This window comes from Phacochoerus africanus, chromosome 6 (assembly GCF_016906955.1).
Source record: "Phacochoerus africanus isolate WHEZ1 chromosome 6, ROS_Pafr_v1, whole genome shotgun sequence".
NCBI lineage: Eukaryota > Metazoa > Chordata > Mammalia > Artiodactyla > Suidae > Phacochoerus > Phacochoerus africanus.
This window is the reverse complement of record NC_062549.1, coordinates 51,013,179-51,034,648: the sequence shown is the minus strand read 5'-3', so window position 1 is coordinate 51,034,648 and position 21,470 is coordinate 51,013,179. Positions and strand designations below refer to the sequence as shown.

General features: G+C 40.1%; 1 protein-coding gene across 1 annotated transcript in view; it reads left to right on the top strand.

The window, feature by feature from the left end:
• ATP6V0D2 (ATPase H+ transporting V0 subunit d2) overlaps positions 1 to 20,761 on the top strand; it is a 55,823-nt gene extending 35,062 nt beyond the window's left edge. Inside the window, exons 3-8 of the mRNA XM_047782945.1 lie at positions 4,590 to 4,768; positions 7,111 to 7,190; positions 8,553 to 8,630; positions 16,181 to 16,357; positions 17,518 to 17,595; positions 19,985 to 20,761. Coding sequence (XP_047638901.1) covers positions 4,590 to 4,768; positions 7,111 to 7,190; positions 8,553 to 8,630; positions 16,181 to 16,357; positions 17,518 to 17,595; positions 19,985 to 20,146 — 754 coding nt within the window. The 3' untranslated portion in view covers positions 20,147 to 20,761. The remainder of the gene's footprint in view (positions 1 to 4,589; positions 4,769 to 7,110; positions 7,191 to 8,552; positions 8,631 to 16,180; positions 16,358 to 17,517; positions 17,596 to 19,984) is intronic.
• The last annotated feature ends 709 nt before the right edge of the window (positions 20,762 to 21,470 follow it).

Sequence of the window (21,470 nt, the reverse complement as noted above, 5' to 3'; positions counted from 1 at the left end):
ATATGTTCATTCCAGCACTGTTTACAATAGTCAAATCATGAAAACAACATAAATGTCCATCAACAGATGGACAAAGAAGATGTAGTACATATTTACAATGGAATATTACTCAGCCATAAAAAGAATAATGCCATTTGCAGCAATATGGATGTAACTGGTGATTCTCATACTAAGTGAACTAAGTCAGAAAGAGAAAGACAGATTCCATATGATATCACTTATTTGTGATCTCTAAAATAATGGCACAAGTGAACCTATCTACAAAAGCAGAAAGGGACTCATAGATAAAGAGAATAGACTTGTGGTTGCCCAGAGGGAAAGGGAGGGAGTGGGATGGACTGGAAGTTAGTAGATGCAAACTATTACATTTTGAATGGATAGACAATGAGGTTCTACTATATAGCACAGGGAACTATACCCAATCTCTTGGTATAGAACATGATGGAAGATAGTATGAGAAAAAGAATGTGTATATACATGTATGACTGGGTCTATGCTGACTATGCTGTACAGCAGAAATTGGCATGGCACTGTAAATCAACTATGCTTTAATTAAAAAAATAAAAAAGATTGTAGCCTAGAGAAACTAAACTGTCTTCTGGGTGCATTATCCCCCTGCCACCCCAAGCAGCCAGCGATAGCTATATAACTGGTTCTTATGTGATGGGGACACACTAGAGAGGGGCAGGAAAGAAACCTCTCTCCCCTCCCATGGCCCAAATACTGAGTTCTCACTTCATTTTCTGAAACAAACAAAAAAAAGCAAACCCTATGAGAACTGCTATTATTATCCCAACTTAGAGAAGTTAGGCCACCTAAGTAAAGAGTTGAAATAAAACCGAATTCATTTTTTATAGCCCTTGCTTTTTGCAATATAGGGCCAGACCCTTCTATTAGCTTTAAAAAAAAAAATCAGCACACACATGTGCACACATACACGTGTGCACATCTCCCCCTTCACACTATCAGATGTAGGCTAGAGTGTTACGTGTGGGCTAAATTCTCACAGTATTGACCTTGGTGGCCCATCAACATCAATCTAATAGTCCTCTGCAAATTGGGAATGTTGGCAGCTCATATGCTTTTACATTACAGAGGTGCTGTGGGGAAAAATTAAATATCTGGAGTCTGTTAAGGATTATTAAGTGCTGGCAATTCCCCTCTCAGGTAATAGCTTTTGAGCAATAAAGGACAGTTAAATAAGCACTTCCATTTTAATATCATTTTAAGAGATAAAAATGATTCTAAAATTCCACAATGCCTAAATTTGGTGCTGCTCTTTCTCAGGGGGTGGGGGTGAAGAAACTTTATAGTCACATGCTTTTTTTACAGAGGAATAATTGCCTGCTTCCAAACATCTTTATATAAAATTTTTATTGGAGTAAATCGTAGAAGCTCCACAATGAAGGAGACTTTTTCTTGCACAGGAAGCCAGTAGCACTCCAGTGACAGTGCTTCTAAGTGACCAGGTTAGTTTTCATCCAGTGAAGGTGTTTTTTTCAAGCCTGAATTGAGCAGTGGTTGAGTCTTATCACTGTCAAACTTGGAGGAGCTTGTCTCATCGCTTGGCTGTCCTTCCCCCCTTCTGATCAGCCTCTCTGCTGCCTCTCACCCCTCAGCATTTAACCATGTTCTCTTCTTTCCCATCTTAAAAAGAACACAAGCAAGAACTGAAAGCCCAAAGCTCCTTTGACCCCAGGGTCTCCATATAATTTCCTTGGCTTTGTGGTTTGAACTCTTAAAAAACAAAAAGTAAACAGACAAAACAAAACAAACCAACAAACAAAAAAACCCTCTTTATTTTCACTCATTTTAAACACACAGTGGTCAGGTTTCTGCCTTCTCCCCTTTCCCCTCCACAAGTGAACTCCACTGAATGTATTTTTACTGGGTTCTCAGATGACTTCTTAGTTGCTCCATCCCATAAACACATCAATTCGACTTTGACTTTACTGTGGCCTTTGATCACTTCTTTCTAAAACTTCCTAGAATTCTCTCCCCTGGGTTTCCTCCTACTCTCTGGTCATTCCTTCTCAGGTTCACCAAGCTCCTTAAATGTTGGGGGTTCCCCAAGAGCTCTCAGGACATATACTCTAGGATGTGGGCCCAAGCATCCCAAGACTCCTGCCTCCACCTATAAACTGCCTTCCACAGAACCCCTTAGTGTCTCTGGCCCACAGCTGTCTTTTGGACTCAGACATCTGAAGCCCACTTGGTATCTCCTCATGGGTATCTGAACTCACTCTGTCCAAAAATATCTGCTCCCACTACAACATGTTCTCCCTCCAATGCTCTCAGCTCAATAAATGGCTTCAGTGTCCAACTATTATCCTAGAAACCTATGTGTCAAACTTGACAACTAAACAGAATAATCTGAGGGTTAAGAGGAAGGTTCAAGAAGCAGACTGTCTGAACAGTCTCTCTCAGCTCTCTCATTTGTTGACTGTGTCATAATGGGTGAAATTTTTACATTTCTGGGCTTTCTGTTCCATATCTGTAAAATGGGGGTAATAATAGTGCAACATCACAGTGTTACTATCATGAGTAAAAAAAAATAATTGTTGTAAAGCACCTCACTATACGTGTTAGTTTAAGACTCACAGACATAGAAAACAGACTTGTTGTTGCCAATGGGGAAGAGGGAGGGAGTGGGAGGGACAGGAGTTTGGGGTTAAGAGATGCAAACTATGACATTTAGAATGTATAAGCAATGAAGTCCTACTGTATAGCACAGGGAACTATATCCATTCTCTTGGGATAGAACATGATGGAAGATAGTGTAAGAAAGGGAGTGTGGGGAGTTCCCATTGTGGCGCAGTGGAAACAAATCTGACTAGTATGCACGAGGATGCAGGTTCTATCCCTGGCCTTGCCCAGTGGGTCTGGCATCCAGCTTCGCTGTGAGGTGTGGTGTAGATTGCAGACACAGCTCAGATCTGGTGTTGCTGTGGCTGTAGTGTGGGCTGGCAGCTGCAGCTCTGATTTGACCTCTAGCCTAGGAATTCCCATGTGCTGGGGCACAGCCCTAAAAAAAAAAGGGAATTTGTGTGTATGCATGACTAGGTCACTACGCTGCACAGCTGAAATTGTTAATGAAAGATACTTTAATAAAATGAATAAATAAAATAATAAATAAAGTGTTGGTTTACCTTTTCTGTTTTATGCATATTCTGTCTACATAGATCTTAATGGACCCAGCTTAACATCATTCAGTATTTCCCATCGCCCTCAACATCAAAATTTCTCATCCTGTCTTTCAGGACCCTGCATGTTCGGCCTGGCCCCACCTGCAGTGTTCAGCCACAGGCAAAAGAAAGTCTTTGTTCCTTGCCCTCACATCTGTGGGGCTTTTCACATGCTCTTCCTTATGCCTAGAAGCACTTTCTCCCCGTTCCCAGCTGCCTTCACCTGGACAACAACTACTCATTCTGCAAGTTGCAGCCTGAATGTCACTCCCTAGGTTGTCTGATTCCAGACTGGTTTAGTGCCCTGCTCTGAATCCCCACGCCACCCTGTAATTTTCTTTACACAGTCTGTATGCTTCACTCTGATTGTTTGTAATGGGTTCTTTGTCCAGTACCTCCCTTAAGCTCCATTCTCTCTGAAGGAAGTGACTCTGTCTCTCCTACTTCTTGACCTCATCGCTTGAAATATCTTGAGTAGAGTTTATACTGGAGAATGAAATCACATAAAGTATGAACCTATGGACTCTTGGGGTTCTGGGAGGGGAAAAGTCTAGAAAGTTCATTATCTACTATCATGGGAGGAAAAGAATACAGACTATTTTAATTTTGAATAAATAAAACATTTTAATATTAAAATTAACAAATACTTTAAATTTTATTTTTATTTATTTTTAAGTATTTAAAAATTTGTATCCTCAATGATAGGCTTTCATCACAGATTTAAATAGTCAGTTTTTAAAGTAGAATGAAATGTTCTAGTTCTGTTTCCCAACAATTTTTTCTTTTTTTTTAGGGCCACACCCACAGCATATGGAAGTTTCCAGGCTAGGTGTCAAATCAGAGCTACAGCTGCTGGCCTACACCACAGCCACAGCAATGCTGGATCCAAGCCGCATCTGTGACCTACACCACAGCTCACAGCAACGCCAGATCCCCAACCCATTAAGCGAGGGAAAGGATCGAACCCACATCTTCATGGATACTAGTCGGATTCGTTAACCGCTGAGCCATGACAGGAACTCCTGTGTTTCCCATTTTTTTTTAAGCCCATGGACCATATGAGAAACCAAACAATTTGATACTCTCACTGCTGTCCTCTCCCCCATCACTTGACAATTACTGTGTAGGGGTCATCTTCTTCATAGTCCTACCAGTCAATTATTCTAATATTGAACATGGTTTTTCAAATTACAGTACCTCTGAGAACCAGGTATTTTACCCCTCCCACATCTCTCAAACCTCAGAGTTTAAAATAAAAGGAGACATATATTTTCTTAGTGAAAAAGTATGTGCCTGAACTGTACGTTTGTTTGTTTTGATTTGTTTTGGGTTTTTTTTACCCATGGGATGTTTCTTATTCTTCTGCAATTGTTTTCCTAATAATCAAGACTTCTTCTAAACCAGGTGCAGTTACATGATAGACAATGTGATTCTACTGATGAACGGTGCATTGCAAAAAAAATCTGTGAAGGAAATTCTGGTGAAGTGCCACCCATTGGGCCGTTTCACAGAAATGGAAGCCGTCAACATTGCAGAGACACCATCTGATCTCTTTAATGCCATTCTGGTTGAAACACCATTAGGTATGAATGCATAAATTAATTGTATAGCTGCTTGTGTATGTTATCACAGTATTAGAAAATGCACTTTCAAATCACAGTTTTCTCCATGAATACAGTGTCATACTATACAGATTCCTCGAAGTGGAAGAGACATTAAAGAATTATCTGGGAGTTCCCTTTGTGGCTCAGTGGGTTAAGAACCCAACTAGTATCCATGAAGTTGCATGTTCGATCCCTAGTTTCGCTCAGTGGGTTAAGGATCCAGCATTGCTGCAAACTGCAGCATAGGTCACAGATGCAGCTCTGATCCAGCTTTGCCATGGTGGTGGGGAGGATGGCAGCTGCAGTTCCGATTTGACCCCTAGCCTAGAAACTTGAACTTCCACATGCCCCAAGTGCGCCCATTAAAAAAAAAATCATCTGATCCAGAGCCCTCATTTTTCAGATCAAGACAAATGAACTATAACTGCCCCAGGTCAGAGAAAATTTGTAGCTGGGAAAGAACTAGGGCTCATCTCCTAACCTCCAAACTCTTATACTTGGTTTTGTTTTGGTTTTTGGTTTATTGATTTTTTTTTTTTTTTTTTGCCATATTCGAAGCATATGGAAGTTCCTAGGCCAGGAATCAAACCTGTGCCACAGCAGTGACTAATGCTGGCATGTAGCCCAATGAGCCACCTGGGAACTCTAAAACCCTTGTATTTTGTACTTAACAACAGCAAGTAAATTCCAGAACCTGTTATTTTTCAAAAAATTAATTTTCTAGCTGGGTTTTATGTGATTAGTTTCTCATCATTTCATTTTACGTTTCTGTCCTTTAATAAGGCTGTGTTTAGGAAACATTTTGTTTTGGAAATTTAGGAATGCCATTTCTCTGAGATGCTTGGGAGTGTTTGTAAAATGACTTGAAGCAATGATAAAATAAATGTTAATTTCATTGGAATTTGGCACTGACAATTGTTGTAGCATTTAAAATACTAATGGGATAATTTTATACAGTTATTACCAGGAAACCTGGATAATAGCAAGTCACCATTGATCATTCGTCAAAATAATTGCTATTGAAAGTGAATTTTGAAAAGAAAAAATTACATCATTATGAAGTATCTGATGCTAAGGGAAAAAGGGAGAGGCTGGAAGCAGACATCTGTGAGCATGGAGCCCGGCTCTGCCTGCCCCAACCACGTGAATTGGAGCAGTTCATTTCACCTCAGATTCCTCATTTTTAAAAACAATAGTGGAGTTCCCATTGTGGCGCAATGGTTAACAAATCCCACTAGGAACCATGAGGTTGTGGGTTCAATCCCTGGCCTCGCTCAGTGGAGTAAGGATCCGGCGTTGCTGTGAGCTGTGGTGTAGGTCACAGACGAGGCTCAGATCCTGCGTTGCTGTGGCATAGGCCGGTAGCTACAGCTCCGATTCAACCCCTAGGCTGGGAACCTCAATATGCTGCGGGAAGCGGCCCTAGAAGAGGCAAAAAGACAAAAAAAAAAAAAAATAGTGTAATTCTCTGGTGGCCTAGTGGTTAAGGATCCAGTCTTGTCATTACTACTGCTCAGGTCGTTGCTGTGGCTTGGGTCCGACTCAAGCCTTGTGTGCGGCCAAACTTCCACATGCCTTGTGCGCAGTCAAAAAATAAATAATGTTAGGGAGAATAAATCATCATAATCTTAAATAATCTTAAGTATAGTATCTTACTGTAACAGGGTTTTGAAAACTAAATAAGTCAGTTTTAATACAACTCAATGCTTGGCACATGGTAAGGTTGCAAATGGTAAATATTACTGTTAGATATCAGGGAGAGGCTTCAAAAAGTAAACCATAAAGTGAATCGTTCAAGGTTGTGAGGATTAAGTAAGTTAAAGTATGTCCAGTGTTTAGTGAGGGCTTTCACATAGCAAATGCTTCCTAAGTAATCACTGCTATTTTCACCATCACTGTTAGCCTCGTCAAGCCTGTGGATTGTCTCTCCACGGTGTCCTACTTAGGGGTGAGCAGAGGGTGGTGCATTCAGGAGACATTTTCTTTTCTTTTCTTTCTTTCCTTCTTTTTTTTTTTTTTTTTGTCTTTTTAGGGCCACATCTGTGTCATGTGGAAGTTCCCGGGCTAGGGGTCAAATAGGACCTACAGTTGCTGGCCATAGCCACAACATCTCAGGATCCAAGCCATGTCTTTGACTTACACCACAGCTTACAGCAATGCCATATCCCTGACCCACTGAATGAGACCAGGGATGGAACCCGAGTCCTCGTGGATATTACTCGGGTTTGTTACCACTGAGCCACAATGGGAACATGGAGGAGACATTTTCTACAGTTTATAATCATGTTTTGATTATTTTGTATGGTAATTTCTGCTTTCAGCTCCATTCTTTCAAGACTGTATGTCCGAAAATACTCTAGATGAATTGAATATTGAAATACTGCGCAATAAACTATACAAGGTAACTCTTTCTCTGAATATTATGTTCTTTTTGCATAATCCATCATATCCAGAGTTTTTTATTAAATGTTACTTGCCTGTTAGCCAACTTCTGAATTATGAAGCCCTGCATCTTTGGAACAAAGCTTTTGGAGTCCTGGCCTATCTTCTGGTTAAATACATGTATGTCAACTTGCCCCATCCAAGATTCTTGGGAAGATCCCATTCTTCTCTGTATCCTTACCTTTTTACATGGTGCCTGGAACATAAAAGATGTTAACTGGATGGATGGATGGATGGTGGGTGGGTGGATAGTCGAGTAGGGTGACTGATACTAATCCATTTCAAAACAACCAGTATACATAGTGACTCGTGTGTTATGTAGTATATATCCTTTTATAAAGTTCTTGAATCTCACAGTTAATCTGTCCCCACGATTTTAATTTCCCGACGTCATGCAGCATACCAAAGTGACCAGTTTGTGGACACTACATCATAGGCACCCCTTTGTATAGTTTGCCCAGGTGTCTGGATTATGCTGCCACCATTTGAGTGGCTCTATGTAAAAAGGGCTGAGCAAAATCTGTTCATTTTCACTCATACAACCATGGCATCTTAGGACACTCTCACAGAGCAACTGAGTACTGCCATGCCATACACCTAATTTCTTATGCTGAAACATTTGGGCCTATCAAAAGCACTGTATTATAGGCAACTTTCCTTTTTACTAAGAGTCTTATAGGCTTAAAGGAGTATTATAGGCTTAGAGTTGGGATATAGCTAACAGAGGGCACTGCTTTAAGAATTTATAGGAATTTAATCCATCCAGTAACACTATATGCTATCCCCATTTCTCAGGTGAGAAACCTGAGACATGGAGAGGTAAGATTTACATGGCAGAAGTCAGTTAACTAGTAAATAATAGAGTTGCTATTCAAACATGGGCTGTTTGACTCTCCAGCCCAGACTCCGCCTTTCCAGTCTATCTTCCATGCTCTAGACCATCTCACATGTATCTCCTGAGCACTAGGAGAGTTCAATGTCAGAGGAGGACCAATTCTAGACTTATTTGCTGAGCTAATAAAAGAGTTTGGCACTCGTAAGAATAGCAAGAATTAACCAAGAGACATGCACAAAACTGTTTGTTAAGTAATTATAAGCTATGATAAGTGAACCTTTGTTCTTTTATGGGGTTTCTTTTTTTAGATCTGTGCGATATGCTTCAATGTGAAAGTCTGCACCAAATTTACTATAAAATATCTTCCTATGGGAGAAGTAATTCAGTTTCCATTAAAGAGTTTAATAAGCCATGAAAAGCTAATCTGGAAATTTCCAAAAGAAAAATATATTCATTTATTATTTTATGACCTTTCTTCTTTTTAAGTCTTACATCGAGACATTCTATAAATTCTGTAAGAATCATGGTGATGTCACAGCAGAAATTATGTGTCCCATTCTTGAGGTAAGAAAAAGCTCTTGAATTTTTTTATGCCAAATCATGTGCATACACACCTTTTATTTATATAATCCTACCATTTTTTTAATCTTAGAAATTTCTTCATCTAAAAATAAAAGTGTCTTTTATTATGTATATCATTTGATGTCTTCAATTAAAAGTGGTATTTTCCTAGTTTTCTACATGGAAGAGTTATTCTACAATTAGAAGAGAATAATGTGGATAGAAGTTTGACTGTGATTTACTTTTATGTTGTATGAAGAAAGTAGATTATAATGAGTTAAAAATTTAGTATACTATGGCTGTTGTAACACTACAGATACTCTTATAATAATCACCAACCTCCCTCCAATAAGGGAATATTGGGCAGCTGGGAGTCCTCACAACTTGGCAATGAAGTCTGCTGTGGGCATCATTCCTTATTTAAATCCTAGAATATAGGCTGCCCCCAGCAACCGTGCAGCACCCTTGTTCTCATTAGAAGACCCTATGGCTGGTGATTCCCAGTTGGCATGCCTACTTGATCTTCAAATGTGTCAGATGCCTTCATTGGTTCTGACCTCTCTAATTGATGTTATACCCCTTTTAATTCTTCTTTACATTCATGGATTTTGTCTGTGTGCACAGGCCCTCTTGCAAAGGCCCTCTTGCAAATGTTGACCTGCATATGCATGGGAGACTCGGGCCAGAGATGAGAAGGGTCTGAGGGGAATTCTGGGCTTACTTTTCAATGAGCATTTTATATAGATCTCTCTTGCTAGCTTCCTAGTCACTTGGATCTCAAAAAAACAAACAAACAAACAAAAAAAAACATTCTAGGCTTAGAAAGCTCTTGCTTTGACCTATGAAACAAAGTTTTGTCTAAAGAATATCTGTAATCAGGGAGTTCCCATCGTAGCTCAGTGGTTAACGAATCCAATTAGAAATGATGAGGTTACGGGTTCGATCCCTGGCCTAGCTCACTCAGTGGGTTAAAGATCCGGCATTGCTGTGAGCTGTGGTGTAGGTTGCAGATGGGGCTCGGATCCCACCTTGCTCTGGCTGAGGGGTGAGCCGGCAGCTACAGCTCTGATTAGGCCCCGAGCCTGGGAACCTGCCTAGCCAGGTGTACCCCTAGCCAGGTGCAGCCCTAGAAAAGACCAAAAAAAATAATAAAAAAATAAAAAATAAATAAAGATGGCAATTTCATTCTAAAAAAAAAAGAGTATCTGTAATCATTAGATTATCTGTTACAGTAGCTTTATTAGTAGGTAGATATTTAAATACTTCACTGACTTCTGAATTCAATAAAACCCTGATAAGAACTACCCTTGGGCCAAGAAGAGAAAAAAAACTTTATCTGCATATATTTTGACCTGCATTTGATAAAATTAGTTCCCCTCAAAACATCTAATTATTTAAATTTTTTTAATTTTTAAAAAATATTATTAAAGAATAGTCAATTTACAGTGTTAATTTCTGTTATACAGCAGAGCGACTCGGCTATAGATATGTATCCTTGTTCACATCTTTTTGAAAATGATTTTTATTTTTTCCATTATAGCTGGTTTACAGTGTTCTGTCATTTTTCTACAGTACAACAAAGAGACCCAGTCATACATACATATATGCATTCTTTTTCTCACATTATCCTCCATCATGCTCCATCATAAGTGACTAGATATAGTTCCCAGTGGATTCTTTTCCCACAAGCCTATTCTTTATATCTGTGAGTCTGGTTTTGTTTCATAGACATGTTGAGTTATGTTGTATTTTAGATTCCAAATATATGTGATATCATGTTATTTATCTTTGTATGGCTTAACTTTTCTTAGCATGATCATCTTAGTATGATCTTGTGATATATACATACACACCACATCTTTATTAATTTATCTGTTAACAGACATTTAGGTTGTTTCTATGTCTTGATTATTGAAGAAGTGCTGCTATGAACATAGGGGTGCATGTATCTTTTTGAATTATAGTTTTGTCTGGGCATATGCCCAGGAGTGTGGGATTCCTAGATCATATGCAAGTTTTATTTTCAGTTTTTTAGGAACCTCCATACAGTTTTCCATAGTGGTTGTACTAACTTACATTCCCACCAACAGTGCCAGAGGGTTCTTTCTTCTCCACAGCCTTGCCAGCATTTATTATTTGTAGACTTTTGTAGTTATGGCCATTCTGATCAGTGTGAGGTGATATCTCATTGTAGTTTTGATTTGCATTTCTCTAGTAATTAATGATTATGAGCATCTTTTCATATGCCTATTAGCCGTCTGTATTTCTTGGAGAAATATCTATTTAGGTCTTCTGACCATTTTTTTGATTGGGTTGTTGGGTTTTTGAATTGTATGATCTGTTTGTGTATTTTGGAAATTAAGCCCTTGTCAGTCACATCATTTGCAAATATTTTCTCCCATTCTATGTGTTGTCTTTTTGTTTTTTGTTTGTTTGTTTTTTGTGCTACACTTGCAGCATATGGAAGTTTCTGGGCTAGGGGTTGAATTGGAGCTGCAGCTGCCAGCCTATGCCACAGCCACAGCAATGCAGGATTCAAGCTACATCTGCAACCTACACCACACCTTGTGGCAATGCCAGATCCTTACCCACTGAGTGAGGCCAGAGATCAAACCCATATCCTTATGCATACTATGTCAGGTTCTTAACCCACTGAGCCACAATGGGAACTCCCTATTTTTCTTTTTCAAGATTGCTTTAGCTATTCAGGGTCTTTTGTGTTTCCATACAAATTTAAATTTTTTTGTCAATACTTCTATGTAAAATGCAATTGGTATTTTGATAGAGATTGTTTTGAATCTGTAGATTGCCTTGGGCAGTATAGTTATTTTGATAATATTGATTCTTCCAACCCACAAGTATGATATAATGGTAAGAGCTAATTCTTAAGCAAGATCATAGTGCACATGCTATAAAAATCAGAAGTAAATAAGAATTATGTCTTTGTAATCCTTGGTAATGTAAAAGGACAGAATGGTATTAGAAGACTACTTTTCAGCAGGTTTTGATCAAAACACCATATGCCCTATGTTCACTTTGTCCCTCTCCTATACCCATGGTACTACCTTACTAGATTAGATTTTTTTCAAGCTGTGTAAAAAATAAAAATCCATTTAACTACATACATTTACATAGAAATATCAGTTACACATGGCATGCAATTATAACTTTTTTTTTTGTCTTTTTGCCTTTTCTAGGGCCGCTCCAGGGGCATATGGAGGTTCCCAGACTAGGGGTCGAATCAGAGCTGGAGCCACCAGCCTATCCCAGAGCCACAGTAACGTGGGATCCGAGCCTCGTCTGCAACCTACACCACAGCTCACGGCGCCGGATCCTTAACCCACTGAGCAAGGCCAGGGATCGAACCCACAACCTCATGGTTCCCAGTTGGATTTGTTAACCACTGCGCCACAACGGGAACTCCAATTATAACATTTCTAATCATGTGATCAGAAGAGGTTTGTCAGTTTTATATAAATATATCAGATTGTGTAGTTACTTCCCCTTTTATTTGTGCAACTATAGACCACTTACTGTTTCTAAAGTTTTTCTGATATATATTCTTACTTGATTTCATATGACAGGAAATTTCAAAAGACTGAATATGGTGGAAGATGGCATTAACCTAGGCTTGGGGGTGAAAATTGGACCTAATTGGAAGATTGTAGATTCATATTTAAAGAAAAAGAAATTGGCTTATGTTCCAGGCAAATGTGCTGCAATGCCCTGTTTGCCTTTTTTTCCTGCACTTCTGATAGTCTGTAAGGTTAATGAAACAGTGAAAATAAACACAGAATATGGTTGTTTAATCCCCCCTGGTCAGTACACATGCTAATAAAGACTGGGTTTGGTCCCAGTTCATTTGACTCTCTTTCACTGCCATCAATCCCTCTACCCACTGCTCCCACCAGGTAGACACTTTCTCCTGTAAGGAACTGGCAGTAATTTGTGACCTGATCAACCCAATCCCATTATGAGCAACGAATAATTGTTCTGAATTTGTCAACAGTACATGGTTATCTTTGCAGCAACAACAACAAAAATAAGTTATGGTTTTAAGATGCATAAGTGTTCAAAGGAAAGGTAAAAGGAAAGACATAGGGCATCTGATATACACTGTACCACACAGTCTGGCTGCCCGCTGTAAGTGATACAAGGCTTATGGGAAACTAGTTCCACCCCAATGACTCTCCTCCCTAATCAGATCTTGTATGAAACCGTGTGCCTAGGGATGGTCAAAGACAGAATAGCCCTTTTATAATTAAAACTTATACTTCTTTTCACTAAGAGAATACACACACACACACACACACAGCCTCTAGGCTAGAAGAAAGTGGTAAAGTAGATAGGAAAGTTAGAATAAGAGGGAAATTAAAGTATGGTAAGGAGTCAAAAGAAATCATGTTCAGTTAGGGAGGAAATAGAAGGACTCCTTATGAAAAAGATGGCTCTTGATGGAACCTTCAGATGCATGTAGGATTTCAACCTAGAGAGTTATGGCGTACATGCACTGTAGGCAAAGTGAAGAAATATTAACAAGATAAGAAATTGGAAGGCATATGGAATATTCAGATAACCAGCCTCATCAATCACAGTCCTCTCTTCTTGCCATGGCTTGTGAAGCCTCTCCTGTTCTCTCTCCAGCTACATGCTCATCCTGACTCTTCAGCTGCTTTATTCATGTTTGAGTTATGGCCATTCCTCCAAAATGCCATACTTTACTTCCTGCAGCTTCTTCTTCCAGGATGGCCTCTGTCACCTGTGTCTTTGCAGCACTGCCTACCCCACCCTATTTTGCTACTTATTATTCTAACATTTTACAACTAGAAAGTACATTGATGAACATCTGGGACAATTAACTCCATTGCTGCTCCTCCTGCCCTATTTGTTATTTTGAAATTTCTTATTGCCATAAAATCTCCTTCTTGCATTTCTTCTCTTAACTCTGGAAGGTCAAAATTACTGAGGGGGAGTTCCCATTGTGGCACGGCAGAAACAAATCCCGCTAGGAATCATGAGGTTGCGGGTTTGATTCCTGGCCTCGCTCAGTGGGCTAAAGATCCAGCGTTGCCGTGAGCTGTGGTGTAGGTTGAAAACACAGCTCAGAACTGGCGTGGCTGTGACTGTGGCGTAGGCTGGCAGCGGTAGCTCCAATTCAACCCCTCACCTGGGAAACTCCATATGCCGTGGGTGCGGCCCTAAATAAATAAATAAATAAATAAATTACTGACAGGACTGATTATATTCAGTGGTCAGAGGCAGCTGCCTTTGCTTTCAAATAAGGCCACTCCCTGCTTCCAGCACACCCAAAATTTCCATGACAGCAATCAAAAGCATCAGAAAGAACCAACTCGCACTCTACTGATAGGAAACACCTGTTTTAACAAAAAGAGTTCCAGTAAAATCCGTTGCAAGTCAGGGTTTGTTGTTGGTTAATGAGTCAAAAATAATATTGCAGAGCAATTTATTTCAGCTTTTGTGTGCATATGAATAACCTTGGAATCTTGTTAAAGTGCAGATTCTGGTTCAGTAGGCCTGGACTACCATCTAAGATTCTGCACTTCTAACATTCTTCCAAGTGTTGTCAAAGCTACTAGTCCATGAAACACACCTTGGGTAGCAAAATTGTAGAGAATATTAGAGAATTTTTAAAGTAGTAGATTTGTGGAACATTCAGTTAAGATCTTTCTGTGTCAGTGACTGGATATTCAAAAGTGAACAATGAACAAAAGAGATGGGCTCCCTCAACATTTTTAGAGTGTGGTAGTGAGAAAAACAAATGCACAGATTTAAAAATAACGTGGTAAGTGCAGACTGTTTTGGGTGGATGGAGAAAGCTTTCTTATGTCAAGTGATCTCATGTGACAATGATGTGCAGTGGTTTGAAGTTCCCTTCCCTGCCAGGAATTGAACCTGGACCACAGTGGTGAGAGTACCATACCCTAATCACAGGACCACCAAAGGCTAGTGGCTGGAAGCAGAGCCCCTGGATCTTGTCTGCTGTGTAAAAAGAACTTTTGCAAAGGGGCAGAGGCTATAAAACAGGCACAGAATTTACTAGAAGCACAGTATATGCATGAGAGCACTCAGAGAAGCAGTTTATTTAAGACAGATGCAAAGCAGAATTACATACCCAGAGAAGAAGGGTGGGGGCATCCTCCTTTAACAAGTAGCACTAAAGGGATAGTTTCAATCACTTATATATGCAGGGTCCATCTCCTGGGTCTTTGTTTTCCTCTGGCCAGTTATCTTGCTTCATTTTCCATATCTGGTCTGACTCAAGGTCCTCCTAATATGCATGTGCATATTTTAGCCAGGATGGATTCCAGCTTAAAGGTCTCTGGAGGATTGACAGCTCATATTATAGGCTAGCATCCCCTCTCTTTTTGACCCCTGAGGAGTTTTTCTGTGCATGTGCAAACAGGGAAGTCTCCCCTGACCCCAAGAATGAAAACTATGTGACCTCCTTCTCTTTTACTCAAGCAGGGCTTAGCCCCTCTCTGTTCCTGCCATTACCATTACTGTAAACTGCCCACAGGAGGCAAAGTCCAGGTATTCATCCTGTTCCTCTTCTTATTTCTGTCTTGAAGTACAAACAGGAGGTTAGTAGTAAATATCTAACCTGGAGCCCATTTATCTCCTCCCTTAAATGGACATCACAGCAAACTCCATGGTGGGCAGAGGAGGCACCGTAAAGGACAGACTGAGAGGAAATGGTCAGAGTAGTCAGGAGGAGAACCAAGAGGCGGAGGAAGCATGGAGTCCAAAGGGGTCCATGCCTAAAGAAAGCAATTTTAAGAAGGACTTAGTGGTTAGATGAAATAGAGAGACTTGACGTGGGGCTGGAAGCTTGGGTGCCTGGTGGTGCTCATCACAGAGAAGACACGTCCTGAGTATATGTGACCCATCTGAGAGGCAGTGTGGCCAAACCCCAGCATTTACAAATAAGGAAACAGCCCCTGACAAGATCGCTTGCCCCAAGCACCATAATCCTTAGTTACAGACTTAGTTTTATCAATATCTAACCTAGGATTTTAAAGAAGGAAACCAAAGCCAGGAAAGTACAGACAAATGTTAAGGACCACAGCTTCAGTATGTAAAAAAATCATACTCATGTCAGCAATCAGAAAGAGATGTTAACATGTGATGTACATTTTCTTTTAAACACTCTGCCAGAAACATCTGTTACATTACCTCATTCTATCTCTGAAACAAACACAGCAAGGAGGTATTATTCCAATTTTTATAGACGAGATGTTTGAGACTCCAATGGCCTATGTGAGAGAGACACAGGAGTAACAAGTAGCAGAGGGCCTGGGAACTAAAGTTTAGTGGGATGTCAAGAGTCATGAGCTGTTGTCCCTGCTGTGTGATCCTTCTCTGGAAGGCGGAGTTACTCCATTAAAAGAAGAGACTAAGGGACCATTAATAACACGTCTGTATTATAATCAGTCATAGATCCTGAAAGGAAAGCAAATCACTTTGAAAATGAATGTGTCTAGAGCATTTAGTAGATTGTTCGATTTCACTGATTTTATGTCTTGCAAATTCAGTTTGAGGCTGACAGGCGTGCTTTTATCATCACTCTTAATTCCTTCGGCACTGAGTTGAGCAAAGAAGACCGGAAGACCCTCTACCCAACCTGTGGCAAGCTCTACCCCGAGGGGCTGCGTCTACTGGCTCAAGCAGAAGACTTTGAGCAGATGAAGAGGGTAGCGGATCATTATGGGGTATGTGCTTATCCCAGGCTCCCTAAATGTCTTGCATGATTTCAGCATGTGCACTTTAGAAGTCCACATACCACATTGACACTTCTTATCTAAAGCAGTTATGTTTGTAGGGTAGAAACCAGTGTCACTTGCTGTAATGTCTCTCCCAAAGAAATACTTCGAGTTTCTAACCCAAGCTGGGAGTATTTTTTAAGGTTCCTGCCAAGCAAATGCTTGTTTGAATCTCCAAGTAATTTGAGTACTTTTTCTGAATCAAGTGCCCCAATCAAGTGCAGTGTTCTGGAAATGTGAGCTCCTGTCCAAGTCATGTGAAAGGGCTTTACCCAGCAGTCCGTTCAAGTGCCCATTGGGCAAACAGGGTTAGGCACAGAATGTTTGAAAGACAAGGGAGCATATAGATATGTTGGTTCATACCTCTCCCTTTGCTCAGTGGCCAGAATTCAGGAAAGGAAAGAGAGCTGCTGTGTCCTCGTCTACTCAAGCACCCAGCTGAAGCTCCTTGAGCTCCTCAGCTCAAGATGATACACTTCTTCCTCTGGAATCATTCCTTCTCATTTGCAGACAGTAACATATAGACCTGCCAGTTAGCTTTTCTAGAACTAGAATGACACTCCTCTTATTTTTGTCTGTGGATTCCCAAAGCCCTCCAGGAAAGGTAAGTCAACAAACAATGCATGAACATTTGTAACATCTCATGTGTCATGGAAAGAGGCTCTTTAGCATAACATTAAAAGTTGAACTTTTCCCTAGTGTCCACCCCTTTCTCACTTGAAATTCCATATGGATTTTATCAGTTGTCATCTCAAAGAACCCATGAAGCCGTACTGATTAAACCACAAGCACTCATTGAGCCTGTGTAATGTGTCTAACTAGCCCTAAGAATCAAAAGTGGAAATTGGCTCAAACAGAATACAGAGAGTAGACTCGCTCTTGCCTCTTGCCTTCTAGGCCTGAATAACCCAATAGGATGGAATTCCATCCACACTCTTTGGATTTTTTGGTTATTTCCTCAAGAGGCCAAAAATCCTACAGAAAACATTCAGACCTTCTGGATAGATTTTCTAAATGAGATGCACAATTTTTATATTGCTGGAAGAATATAGTTATATTTATCAAAAATGAAAATTTGTTTTAAAAAAGAATTTTTTGTCGTTTTTCAGGTATACAAGCCTTTATTTGAGGCTGTAGGTGATGGCAGTGGGGGAAAGACATTGGAAGATGTGTTTTATGAGCGTGAGGTATGATATAAGTGGAAATTATCCTAGATTATACTCTTTCTCATACTCTGGGTTTTATTTTTTTTTTCTTTAGGTTTTCTTTTGACAGTTGATCAGGTCAATTGATTAGGCACACTAATACTTTGAATGGGTATTAGTATCTCTGCTTTGGGAGAGTCAAGTTCCTTTGGGTCACATATGATGGCTTCTTGTGGGATTGTCATATCCAGAGAGCTGTGTACATAGTGAAGTTCTGTAAATAAAGCTGCTTTTCCAGAATTAGCTAGCAAAACAAAGGTAGGGCATTCTCATAGTCACATAATGACTCTCCTCATGGTGCACACTCTGTTAAGTGGATTCCACTCTTCAGTCCATCCCATCTTCAAGAAGGACTTATATTTGCTTACAATAGATAACATGGGAGTTCCCATTGTAGCTCAGTGGTAATGAACCCAACTAGTATCCAGAAGGATTCAGGTTCGATCCCTGGCCTCGCTCAGTAGGTTAAGGATCTGGCATTGCTGTGAGCTGTGGTGTAGGTGGCAGACGAAGCTTGGATCTCGTGTTGCTATGGCTGTGGCCTAAGCCAGCAGCTGCAGCTCTGATTCAGCCCCTGGCCTGGGAACTTTTATATGCCGCAGGTGTGGCCCTAAAAAAAATAAAAAATAAAAAAATTTAAAAATAACAGGGACAAAATTATAACACTTAGGAATTATTTGTATGGAAATCCATCCCATCTAGATTATTCTCTTTCGCTAACATAGCAGGTGTGTACTTAATCCAATTCCTGGGCTACTAAACTGTTCTGCAAGAGGACTTAGGGGGGAGGGGGTACAAGGATACCAGGTAAGGTTATCCAAATCTGGAGAATTTTTTAATACTGTATTGTATTCATTTCCCTGAAACCACTGGTCCTTCCATCTCAGTCCAATTAGAGCTAACAGAGAACCCTGAAATTTACTCAAACTTTCCGGTTAGACTGGCTCCAGAACGCAGTATGGAGGTCTTCCTGTAGGTCCTACTCTAGACATTTTCCAACAACTCTCTAGAAAGGAGTGAAAACAATGCAAGTTATCCCACATATTAGGGATGTTTCAAAATTCCATACTATTGCCCTTATGCTGAAAGGATAGCTGTTAAAGGAGCTACCCTTGGAGGAACAGTGCATGTATATTCTTGAAAGCAGGGGCCTCACCTTTGCTTGAAGTTTTCAGAAATGAGTGAGGGACTCAGTGCCCCTTCACATTTTTCTTTTCTTTTTTTTTCTTTTTTTTTGTGGGGGGTGGTTCTTTTTAGGGCTGTGCTGGCAGTATATGGAAGTTCCCAGGCTAGGGGTCTAATCGGGGCTGCAGCTACCCACTTACACCGCAGCCACAGCAACGTGAGAGCCAAGCCATGTCTGTGACCTACACCACAGCTCACAGCAATGCCGGATCCTTAACCTACTGAGCGAAGCCAGATAGCGAACCCACCTCCTCATGGGTACTAGTTGGGTTCGTTACTGCTGAGCCACAAAAGGAACGCCTCTCCTTTTTTCAAAATGGAAAATAAAGGAGTTGTTCCATTTCAGACCATATCTCAGTTAAAAAAATTTTTTGTAAGTTTTCTTTTATTTGCCTTCTGCAGAAATAAATAAATACATAATTCAACTGTATATCAAGTTGCTGTAGGGCATTATAAGGGAACTCATAATATCACCTGGTCCAAATTCCAAAGGCCTGTGATATTTCCCTGGAAGGAAGGTAAATAGCCTAAAAACTATTTTGACATTTTTAAAGTTGTGGTCAAGGAAAAATACTTTAAAGGAGACAAGCTACAAGCTAGAAGCCAAATAAATACCACTACAAAGTTACACACACACACCCCAGAGTCCTCCTAGGAATCTTGTGCTAGCAGTGCTGCTAAGATTTGGAGCTTATTGTGTGACTTTACAAACTTACTTTTTAGACTACTGTTGCCTGCCTTTATCTGCAGAGTGGTGCTCTCCCTTTAATTTTTTTTTTCCTTTTTATGGCCACACTTGTGGCATATGGAAATTCCTGGGCTAGAGATCAAATTGGAGCTACAACTGCCAGCCTACACCACAGCCAGAGCAACACCGGTTCCAAGCTGAATCTGTGATCTATGCTGCAGCTGGCAATGCCAAATCCTTAACCCACTAAGCAATTCCAGGGATCGAACCTGCATCCTCACGGACAATATGTCTGTCGGGTCCCTAACTTGCTGAGCCACAATGGGAACTCCATCTTCTTTTAGACTTGCTGACTTCCTCCTGTTTTTCTTTATTTCACCAGATTTGGACACTCCTTGCACTGTAGAAGCACAAGCTGATCTATAGCTTACTATTATTTCATTAATGTGGTATTGTTCCAGAGAAGTTGACAGTCTGTGTTTTTTTTCCCTTCCTCAGGTACAGATGAATGTGCTGGCATTCAACAGGCAATTCCACTATGGTGTGTTTTATGCTTACACAAAGCTGAAGGAACAAGAAATAAGAAATGTCGTGTGGATAGCTGAATGCATTTCACAAAGACACCGAACTAAAATTAACAGTTACATTCCAATCTTATGACCCAGTGGGGGGCCCCAAGTGCAGAAAATCATAAATGTTAAGAGGAAGTTACTGAGGGAAATAAAAGGAATTGTGTTATATTATCTAGAGCACACAAAATAAGCAACACTGCACTTCATGAATTGCAATCCCACTGGAAACACAGCAAACCAACAGAGCATTTCTTTCTCCTCCAGAAGCCTTAAATCCTGTTTCCACAGTTATGTATCATTCTTCACTGGGCCTTAGACATTAATTTTAATTAACCCTACGGTACTTTTCCTATTTTTGTTTTGTTATTTCAAAAATCAAATCTATTACAAATGTTTCACTCTTGCTTTCCCATGCTTCCTCATAGGCACAAACACTGAGCGTCTGTTTTATTTTTTAACTGTCTGTTCCTCCCTAGGTCCACAAAAATCCAGAGCTATGCATAGTCAACATGGACCTCATATGGTGGAAAATACCATATATTTTTCTAATACATTTTGATCTTATAGATTTGGGAAAGCTAGATAATTCCAAATCATATTCACTGGATGAAAGTAGTGTTAAATTTGTGATCAAGGCTTATAAACACTTATAACTTATTTTCTCAAAATTGTCTTTAAATAAAAGATATACCTCTCTTTCTTACAGTTTCTTCATTCTTTGCCTGAAAAGCAAATAACCACATTAGTTATATTTTATTCATTAAGAAGTGAAAGTCATAGGCTCAGTTTGCAGGATGTGAATTCTCTATAAAACTTCAGTGGAACCGGTGTATCGAGCTACCCAGAAAAAGGAAAAGCCACAAATATCACTCATAAGCTTTCTGTAAATATAAAAAAATTCCTAAGTAGAAAAGCTGTATTTGCTATATTTTAAAAATTAAGCATACATACACATTTGAAAGTTCTTCAAGTGAGAATATTCACAGAAAATATATGTATACTTGAATATAGAAGTAGGCACAAAGACAAAGAAAGAAATCAATTTTTCTGCAAAAATTCGACGTTTTTGTAGAATATTTTCACAATTTTAGAGATAAGGATTTTTTTAAGCGTAAGGGAACGCAGGTGCTCATAGAGCCAGAGGAAAACCAGTTGCCCAGTCTCTCACCTGTGCAGGAGGCCTAGGCCACATCCCAGTTCTGACATCAAGGCCAGAGCCGTGTACAGGGCCCCAGTGTAGACCCATCAGCTGGACCCAAAGAGCCTGATTTCCATGTGTGGCCTCTGGTCTGAAAAGCACCCTCCCTCATGTGCTCCTGCCCCTGCATATGGCTGCTGTCCTCCACTCTGAGGCCTTCCTGGATGCCATGTAGATGTTACATTTTCACCTCTGGTGTCTACAGTTGAGGGAG